This window comes from Sitophilus oryzae, unplaced genomic scaffold (assembly GCF_002938485.1).
Source record: "Sitophilus oryzae breed Bouriz unplaced genomic scaffold, Soryzae_2.0 scaffold_1063_pilon_pilon, whole genome shotgun sequence".
In the NCBI taxonomy this organism is placed as follows: domain Eukaryota; kingdom Metazoa; phylum Arthropoda; class Insecta; order Coleoptera; family Curculionidae; genus Sitophilus; species Sitophilus oryzae.
Window position 1 is genome coordinate 1,165,803 of NW_022145686.1, and position 10,012 is coordinate 1,175,814.

The window sequence follows — 10,012 nt, forward strand, 5'->3', positions numbered from 1 at the left end:
ATATAAAATACATAAAAAATTAAATCACTTCTTTACATCACTTTGTCAGATATCTATCCTATGAGACGTACGTCGTGACTCGTGACTGTGAACTGAGTGGCGACCGGCGCCATCGGCAGCTGCGTTCGCGACGAGCGACGTCCCGCTCTCTGAAGTATTTTCTCGTTACCAGAGAAATCACAATTAACTGTAATCGTCACGTTTTAGAAAATCACCGTTTATTTTCAAATCAGTCACAGGCCGTGACTGTGATTATAGAATATCAGTGACAAAGTCAGAGTTACCGATATTTCACTCATCACTAGTAGACTATTCGTCCCCCTCCCAGCCTTTACTGGTTTCGCCGGATGGCGCCGGGTACCGACGATACTGAGGAGGTCGAAGCGAACCGGTCTAATGCAGTGCGCGGGCTTACACTTATTTCAACGTAAACTGAAAATCACGGGCCGCTCGGTCGCGCCGATACCCCTTCAGTGCGCCCTCAGCTTAAAAGTAGCCTAATAAATATAATAAGTTCTTATCTGTCCGAGAGAAAATCTTGTTGAAAACTGAAGAGAGAACGAAATTGGTAAGAATAAATTACGGAGTTCCGCAGGGATCTATTCTTGGTCCCACATTGTGGAATATTTTGTACAATCCCCTGTTGAAGTTGGATATGCCAGAGGGTATTACTCTCATTGGCTTCGCGGATGATGTAGGCATGGTAGTGATTGCTGATAACGAAGAAATACTTATGAATAAAGCTACCACCGGCCTCTTGAGAATTTCTGAATGGATGGCGCAAAATGATTTACAGCTAGCACCGCAAAAGACAGAGGCGGTAATTCTAACCACCAAACGAAAACTGGCACCAATTCTTTTTGATGTTGAGGTAACATTGATCGTACCTAAGAATGCTGTAAAATACCTCGGAGTCTGGTTAGATAGTAAAACAACATTCTGTGAACATATTACCCAAACAATGACTAAAGCGGAAAAAACTCTAGGAGCATTACCAAAACTAATGCCGAACATAGAGGGCCAAAGCGTAGAATTCTTACAAGCGTAATACATTCGCAATTGTTATATGCAGCTCCGGTACGGTGTAAGGAAATGGACAAAATAAAAAGAAAGCGAAAGATAACAGCTCTGCAGCGCAAATTATGTGTTAGAGTTTGTAGCCCTTACAGAACTGGATCTACTGAGGCAGTTGGTGTCATTGCGGGCATCCCTCCTATCCACTTATTAGCTTATGAACAAGCGGATAGATACAAGGGAGAGCTTAAACAAATAGCCAGGAAAACTGTGATGGAGAAGTGGCAGGATCAGTGAGATAAAGGAAAATATCGAAGATGGACCTGGAGACATACCCAACATTGAAAAATGGATTGACAGACCATGTGGTGAAGTGGGATGCCACCTGACACAAATGCTGTCTGGACACGGGTGCTTCCGAAAATACCTCTATAAGATGCGGGGGCAAGGTCTGAGTCATGTTTATTTTGTAGTGAAATAGACGATGTTGGATATGTATTCTATTATCCCAGATGGAGGGATGAGAGAGATAATTTTAAGGAGTAGATTGGATTTCACTGGAACAAACTTAAAAACTCAGAAAAATAAAAAAAAATCAGAAAACTCCAATATATGGGCCACGTAATGAGAGGTACAAGATACAAGCTTCTACAACTAATTATCCAGGGTAAAATAATAGGGAAGAGAAGCACAGGAAGAACCTTATGGACGGATGTCGTGACTTCGAAATCTCAAAGAATAGTTCAACTGTACATCAAATGACCTGTTTAGGGCAGCAGTCAACAAAATAAAATTAGTCATGATAGTCGCCAACCTTCGCAAGAAGTCGACACCTTAAGAAGAAGAAGAAGGAACGAACTTGATGAGATGCCTTGAGGGAGGTCAATTATTATGGGAAACAGCAAACAAATGTATAAATAATTTACTAAGTAGAAAAGAAGAGGAACAACGCCACATGGCGTACGCAACCCCCCCCCCCGAAGTAATGCGTAAGCGGTTAAATCCCCCCATTTTAAAAGGCTATAAAATATTTATTTGAGTTAAAACGGTCGAGTGAAAAAAGAAATTGTAGTGTTTTTCGTTTATTTTATTTTATATTATATTATATATATACAGGGTGTTTCAAAACAAATGCGAAAAACTTCAGGGGGTGATTCCTTGTTCAAAATAAAGGGTAGTTTGCTTGAAACGTTGAGTCAAAAGTCAACCATTCGGGAGATATTGCGGTACAAAGATGGCGGAAAAATAATGTTTTTATTTTTTATCTTGAAAACGAAAAGAGATAGACTAATAAAATTTTATGGAAGCATTACTGTTATGAAAACACACTTTCTGGTAATTTTTTCACTTTTTTAAAATGAGTGGAAGGGGTTGAAATAAACTACTCCTATCATTCTTGTTAACGAAATTTAAAGAAAAATCTTATCAAACACATGCAAATGCTTTAATTTGGATAGTTTAGTTTGTTTAGAAACTTTTTTATCTCTTGTATTTTTTTGATAAAACTCACCGATTTGAAATTAAAAAATAAAATGTAAAGCATTACATGTCAGGACAAAAAACATTTTCTGATAAAGAATCTAGTGGGCTGCTGTAATTTTTTAAGAAAATCTAGTCGGCCGCTGTTACTTTTAGGATGTTCCTAATATTATTTTATTTGACATTACTCTACTGCAATACGTTATTATCTAGATGATTATTATTATCGTTATTATCACTAGATTCATAATCTAAAAATGTTTTTGTCCTGACATGTAATGCTTTACATTTTATTTTTTAATTTCCAATCGCTGAGTTTTATCAAAAAAACACAAGAGGTAAAAAAGTTTCTAAACAAACTAGACTATCCAAATTAAAGCATTTGCATGTGTTTGATAAGATTTTTCTTTAAATTTCGTTAACAAGAATGATAGGTGTAGTTTATTTCAACCCCTTCCACTCATTTTAAAAAAGTAAACAAATTACCTGAAAGTGTGTTTTCATAACAGTAATGCTTCCATAAAATTTCATTAGTCTATCTCTTTTCGTTTTCAAGATAAAAAATAAAAACATTATTTTTCTGCCATCTTTGTACCGCAATATCTCCCTAATGGTTGACTCTTGACCCAACGTTTATAAAGCAAACTACCCTTTATTTTGAACAAGGAATCACCCCCTAAAGTTTTTCGCATTTGTTTTGAAACACCCTGTATATTATATTATTATATATTAGTTTATTAAAAGAAATTGTAGTGTTTAAGTTTTATGCCGTTGAGTCAAAAATTGTATAAACTGTCAAATGTCAAAATTATATTAGCATTTGTAAGTGCAAAAAATAATTTTCATTTTTCAAATTGCTTGCTATTTGTAAATTGGATTTATCTCATTTTTCAATAAATTTGTTGCTCCTAGATTTTAATAATTTACTAAAATGTTCTGAGTTTGCAAACCAGAAAATTTTCTATTCATAATAGAACTGTAACTATAAAAACAATTGATGTTGAAATATTATAATCTTAATCATATTTATACGAATTTGCGCTAAACTAATGAAAAGAAAGGGCAAATGTGGCATATTTTCGTAATCAGAAAAAACGCATATTTAAATATTTAATGATATATAGGGTGTACCATTTAAAAAAAAAGTAATTTATGTCAATAATTTTTACATTTGACAGTTTTGGATCAAAGGCATTAAACTTTACGAAAAACACTACGATTTCTTTTTTCAGTGGACCTTTTAACTCAAAAAATAAATATTTTACAGCCTTTTAAAAGTGGGACAAATTAAAATGAAAGCACGGTACATTGTCAAGAGACATTCGAAACTGTACGAGAATATTTGGTTACGTCAATACTCCATACCGTGCTGGCAAATGTTACTTTTGGGTCGGAATTTACATGTGTAGAAGTTAATCGCATAGGGATCTTATTAAGTGGGAGTGAGAGAAATGCGACGGTGTGCCGTTGCGGCGTTGCCAGTACGCCTTTCCCTATCAAGTAAAGTAAAATCACGATCGCATACCGCTTATTTTTAAAAGACCTTTTTTTTCGAAGAGATAACTAGATAAAATCATTAGATATGTTTCTGAGCATGGAGCAATGGAATTATAAGAATATCGTTATGGTGTCCATTTTTTTATAACGAGAAAACGCCAGTAATCGCGATAATTTAAAAACTCAACTTTTTAACACATAACACGCCATAACTTAAGAACCACTTTAGATATTGAAACTTTTTTTTATTAACATACTGTCTGCGAAGAAAATATAGCAGAAATGTTAAGAAAGTTTTTGAAAAAACTACAACCAATTATTTGATAGATTTCGAGATGTCGATTTTGGAGTTCTAATAGCGCGACCACTGTCGAACACCAACTCAATTCCACTTATTTTTACCAAAAAGTGTTTCTAACTTGCACTTAAAAATTTTCAAGCTATAGGGAAAATTAAAACAACTCGTTAATAAATAAACAAATAAAGTATCGCGAGACGTAATTAAAGCGTGAAGCTGAATGCATGATGTATGTACAGGGTGGGTCAAATTCGACGCTTTTAAATGGAAACACCCTTTTCTATAGGAGGTAGACAAAACTAATATCGGTGTCTGGAGCTCAATTTTTGTCAAAAACAAGATGGTGAAAACCGCATATCGATATCTGTTACCGTTTCGGAGTTACGGGGTGTTTTTCAAAAATATGCATTTTTAATAAATAGCTGTAACTTTTTTGCTATGGAAAATTTTGTATTTTTATGAAAACATTTCCAAAGTACCTTTTTACGTAGAATTTAATGGTTTAAGTATAATTTTTTTAAAATTAATAATTTAAGAATTATCAACAGAAAATTTGATTTTTTATATGGGACACTCTGTATATTTTTAGTTTATTGAAAAGAATTTAAAATTACCTTTCCAAAAATATAACACTCTTGATATTTTGCTCGATTCCTCTTCGAGATATAGAGTATATAAAAATTTGCCCGCTTTAAATAAGTAGGTTTTGAACGCCACCGGCTATAATGCAAAAAATTCAAGTTGTGAGCATCAATTAAAACGAAAATAATATTTGTTATGAGAGATGCAGAATTTTATAATAATTTAAAATATATTTAACCAACATCAACACATTTAAACTATATCTAATAACAATAAAAATAAATAGCAAACTAAGACATGAGATTTTGCAACAGGTGTTCGACATATCGACCGTCTTCTGTTATGGACAGACGGGGCAGTTTTTGAACATTACTCGCGGAATTCATTAACTCAGTGAGGGTGAAAGATACCCTCTCATATCTGCTAAGTATTTCTAATTCTTGTCTAGATTATACGGAATAAGGAACCTTTATTCTTCCGCAAATATATCCATAGGATTAGATCCATGGGCACTAAGTCAGGCGGCCTCGACGGCCAACGGCTGGGATCTTGGTTAGCTATTCAATTATTCTTGAAATTGGCTGCAAAAATTTGCTGATGACTTCAGCGTTCAGAGGCGGTGCGTCGTCTTGCTGGAAAAAATATGTTTTCGAGTTCCATTAAGGGCATATCATCAATAAGGGGTCCAAAGCCTACTAGTTAAAAGTGGCGAACTTTTAAAAATTCTGTATTTCGAAAAGGATTATAACAAAATATCAAGTGTGCTATATTTTTGGAAAGGTAATTTTAAATTCTTTACAGTTAATTAAAAATATAGAGGGTGTCCCAAATAAAAAATCAATTTTTCTGTTGATAACTCTTAAATTATTAATTTAAAAAAAATTATACTTAAACCATTAAATTCTACGTAAAAAGGTGCTTTGGAAATATTTTCATTTCAGAAATACAAAATTTTCCATAGCAAAAAAGTTACAGCGATTTGTTAAAAATGCACATTTTTGAAAAACACCCCGTAACTCCGAAACGGTAACAGATATTGATGTGCGGTTTTCACCATCATGTTTTTGATGAAAATTGAGCTCCAGACACCGATTAGTTTTCGTCTTTCTCCTATAGAAAAGGGTGTTTCCATTTAAAAGCGTCGAATTTGACCCACCCTGTACACCTTTCTTAGTTTTATGACCAATATTTAGCGAAGCAGAAGTACGGAGATATAGTTTATCTGAAGTCAGTTGGAACAGATTGGGACTCTTAATTTCGGAACTGTCTTTGTCGACTCCTTTGTCGCCATCGTGCGGCAAAGGAATTAAGAGTCTCAATACTTTCAATTGACTGTGGAAATACTATTCCTCCCACTGCTCCACGAAGGACTTGCTCCAGAGGAAGTAAATGCGAAAACCCTCATCGAAAAAGAGGAAAGTCAAGGAACCAAGAAACAGACTGGTGTATCTCAACCAAACAGCAAGAGAAGAACAGCTACAACCTCTCATCCCCAAGACAAGAAAAAAAACAGGATGGAAAGCTGTCCAACATCGGGAGGCAAGCGGGGACGTATCATAACCTTACCAAGTTACTTACCAGAACACCAATTTAAAGACATCAAGTTGGCGAGTTACCAACTCGAAGGAGGATGGCCATGGTCAGGTCATCACAATAGGAGTTGACCTCAAATCCAAAGAGGAAATAGAGAATGAGTGATATTTATATCTTCTATTATAGATTCAGGACAACACCGGTATCAGGTGTGGAAGGGTGTATACCCCCGGAAGAAGAACATCTGATGTCAGTTATGGATTCAGTTATGGTTAATCAGTTATGGACTGTATGCTGACTTATAACTCAAGAAAGAGGGATACAATAGATCTTTAAGGTCGCAGTGATTACCCCCCCCCCACCTCCCACTCATTCTACACATTCTGTGTACCAAATCTCGTTTTTTAAGTGGAAAAATATATAAAAAAGTTACAGGGGTGAGCACTTTTGAGGAACACCCGGTATACAATATTCAAAAAAAAGTAAATCCGACCCTGCTAAAAGAGGTTTGACTCGATTATTTTTTGAATGTAAACAATGAGCGCGTTTAGGGACAGGTCCCTAAAAGGTCTATTTTGACCCTAGATTCTGACGAACAGCAACGGTCAGCCGCTGTGCAAAATTCTCAGTGGTAAATATTTAGGCTGATACAAGTCAGCCTTGCTCTATTTCCCTATCTGTGGTCAACTAATGTAAAATAACTTTCCCAGATTATTGTTTATTTTTTATGGTTTGTTCGAATCCTTAAAAACAGGAGATATTTGTAGTCAAAAAAATTACAAAGTAGTAGATTAATCTAAAACGTTCGAAAAAGCCAATTGGAAATAGAGATAGAAAAAGTTGAAGAAAAGAAGAAAATTTCTCAGAAGAAAACTTCTGGTTTCACCGGAGATAACTACAACTTTTGATTTTTAAACGGCACCCTCGGTATTTTTTTACTTTATTCGATAGAAAATGACATTCTGAATAGAATGACATATCATATGTCAACTTTTGACATTCTCGCTTAATAAAAAATTATATTTTAAAATTCAATCTAGGGTGCCATGGTTATGTTAAAAACACTAATTCTTCATCAAGTAGCCTTGGAAAAATAGATTCGATCGTCTAATGTGTTTAGTGTCTTGTCCTGGCCACTTAGAAAATACTCTAATCGTATTTTTAATAATATCTCAATGTTTTCAAATGGAACGAGGGTGGCTCATTAGCATATTTAGAAAAAGCATTTTTTTACGAATAATTTGATACCACACACTTGGTATTTCAAGTCAAATTTTCGTTACGAACCGCAAGTTTTAATTTTAAATAAACCATATGCGAAAATGTCAAAAGTTCACATATGATATGTCATTCTATTCAGAGTGACATTTTCTATTGAATAAAGTAAAAAAATACCTTGGGTGCCATTTAAAAATCAAAAGTTGTAGTCATTTCCGGTGAAACTGGAAGTGACCGAAAACAATTGAATACGTCAACCAATCCTAATTTATGTCATATACTATCATACCAAATCTTCTTTTTTTAACTACAAAAATAAAAAAGTTATAGGGGTGAGCCACTTTTGAGACGCACCCGGTATAAGTTTACTTACAAAATAACAACAATCTCCATCTCCACGTCACCTCTGACGTTGTTTTTTTCGACTGTATAGTATTTACACTAATTTGATTTGTACCATACCATCGAAAAAAAAAAAATGCGTGAAAAGTGACTTGGTCGTTCATATAGTATATCTAACTGCCAGTTCCTGTTATTTTAAGTTGTTTTGTTTAGATGCATAGGTAAAATTATTTATAAATGTTTTTTCAGAAATTTAATGTTTAATACTGTATTGTCAAATAATAAATTTTCCATTATAAAATGATCAACCATTTAATAATTCTTTTTTCAAAATAATTTTAATTCTAAAGGCTAAAGACCAGAATTATAGACCAATTTGACTATGACGATTTATTTATATTTCTCTCAAATTTTTATAGTAGTCAGAAATGCAACGGGCGCATGAGACAGCTGCTGTTTCTTGTTTTTTTTTACTGCTTTTTACCATTTAGGGAATACCGTGAAATGTCATAAAAGTCAGCAAAAATTTATGCTGAATGTCAGCTGCTGTGTTCCCTGAAGAGAGGCAAAAAGTAATGTGTGCGTCGAAAAGTAAAGAGACTAAAGAGCTACATCCCAGAACTAAATTAAATTAAAGAGTGTGATTAAGTGTTAAAACTGTACCTAGTCGATCCTTTGTTTGCGTAAAACACAAACGTGTTTGAACAAAGGCTATATAACTTTACAATAAAGACTTTCCATCGACTAATAATAATTGAAGGGTCATTTATGACAAGAATAAAACAGAACCGGTACAAATAATTCTGAATACAGTGGCGTAACTTACCTAGTACAGATAAAATTTGGCTAAAACTAATGTAATAAATCTAATTAAATCTAGGTAGGGATACAACAAAACAGTGAAACGGATCCGTTTCTTATATCTCTGGCAATACAGCGCGCTGCGATTAGCAAGCATGTGACATCGCACACCCGGTAGCTCTCCTGTGCAGCGTTTTCCCGCCTCGACGCGATTATCTAAACGGAATTATGAATAACTTGAAAACTATATGAGTATTTGATTTCAAATTTTGTACAGTCTTTCAATACGCACAAATTTATCATTTGCAATAGAAAACTCAATTTTGTTGACAGACCTAGGTATTATCTTTAATTAATCTATGTACTTACCGGGTCTAGATATAAATCCTTGATTGTACAATGTTTCTGCAAAAACAAAATCAGAGTAGACGCATCTATCTAAGACTACACCTTGACCTGTGCTTAGAATATGAGCTAAAGCATCAATATATTGAGATAATCTGGAAATACAAATTAAAAATCTTTTTCACACAACAATAAGTTACCCACCTAACTACATATTGCTGAATTTGCATTCTTGCAACAAGCTTATGTTTGGGATTTTTTAAGAAATCCATAACATCAAAGCTCCTACAATCTGGAGCTAGTAATGGATCCAGGTTTTTTAAGTCATACCCATAATAATTTATATAATTCATATCAAGATTAGCTTCAGGCATATAAAACATACCAAAGGATTTTGCGATTTCTTTGGCAAATTTGCTTTTTCCAGCTGCAACTGAACCTTCTACTACGATAAGCTAAAAAAGATTTAAAATAATGTATTGAATATATTCAAATAAATTTTACTCCTAAATACCTTTGTATTTTCATCAAATCTGGATGAAGTCTTATCAAAGGGATAATTTAATAATGTAAAATGTTTTTCATTATAGGCCCATGGTTTAGGTTTTACTGGCAAGTCATCTAACTTAGATGTTATAGTTCGTGTAGATTGTATATTAATCTTGGAAATTACATTTTTGTTAATGTTATTCCCTACAAACCTAATAACACCAATTCGAGGTACACTCAACATTTTTTCGTATATTTTACACTATTTTCTATTTTCTACCAGTATCTGCCAGTTGGACTGTCTGTTGAGTAATTGTCTGTATACCTTTTTCTTTACATAACAGCTCTGATAACAGTTGTGAAATGTGAAATAGCGAACAGCTGACAGTGACAGTTGACTAGCTTCAAAGAATA

The 10,012-nt window shown here is 34.0% G+C and overlaps 1 protein-coding gene across 2 annotated transcripts in view; it reads right to left on the reverse strand.

Annotated features, from left to right (window-relative positions):
- The window catches only part of LOC115878772 (NADH dehydrogenase [ubiquinone] 1 alpha subcomplex subunit 10, mitochondrial), a 32,298-nt gene extending 22,286 nt beyond the window's left edge, over window positions 1-10,012 (reverse strand). For both annotated transcript variants that reach the window (XM_030895381.1, XM_030895374.1), the window contains exons 1-3: window positions 9,624-10,012; window positions 9,314-9,564; window positions 9,134-9,264 (exon numbers count right to left, since the gene is read on the reverse strand). In XM_030895381.1, the coding sequence (XP_030751241.1) occupies window positions 9,134-9,264; window positions 9,314-9,564; window positions 9,624-9,842 (601 nt within the window). In that variant the 5' untranslated portion in view covers window positions 9,843-10,012. The remainder of the gene's footprint in view (window positions 1-9,133; window positions 9,265-9,313; window positions 9,565-9,623) is intronic.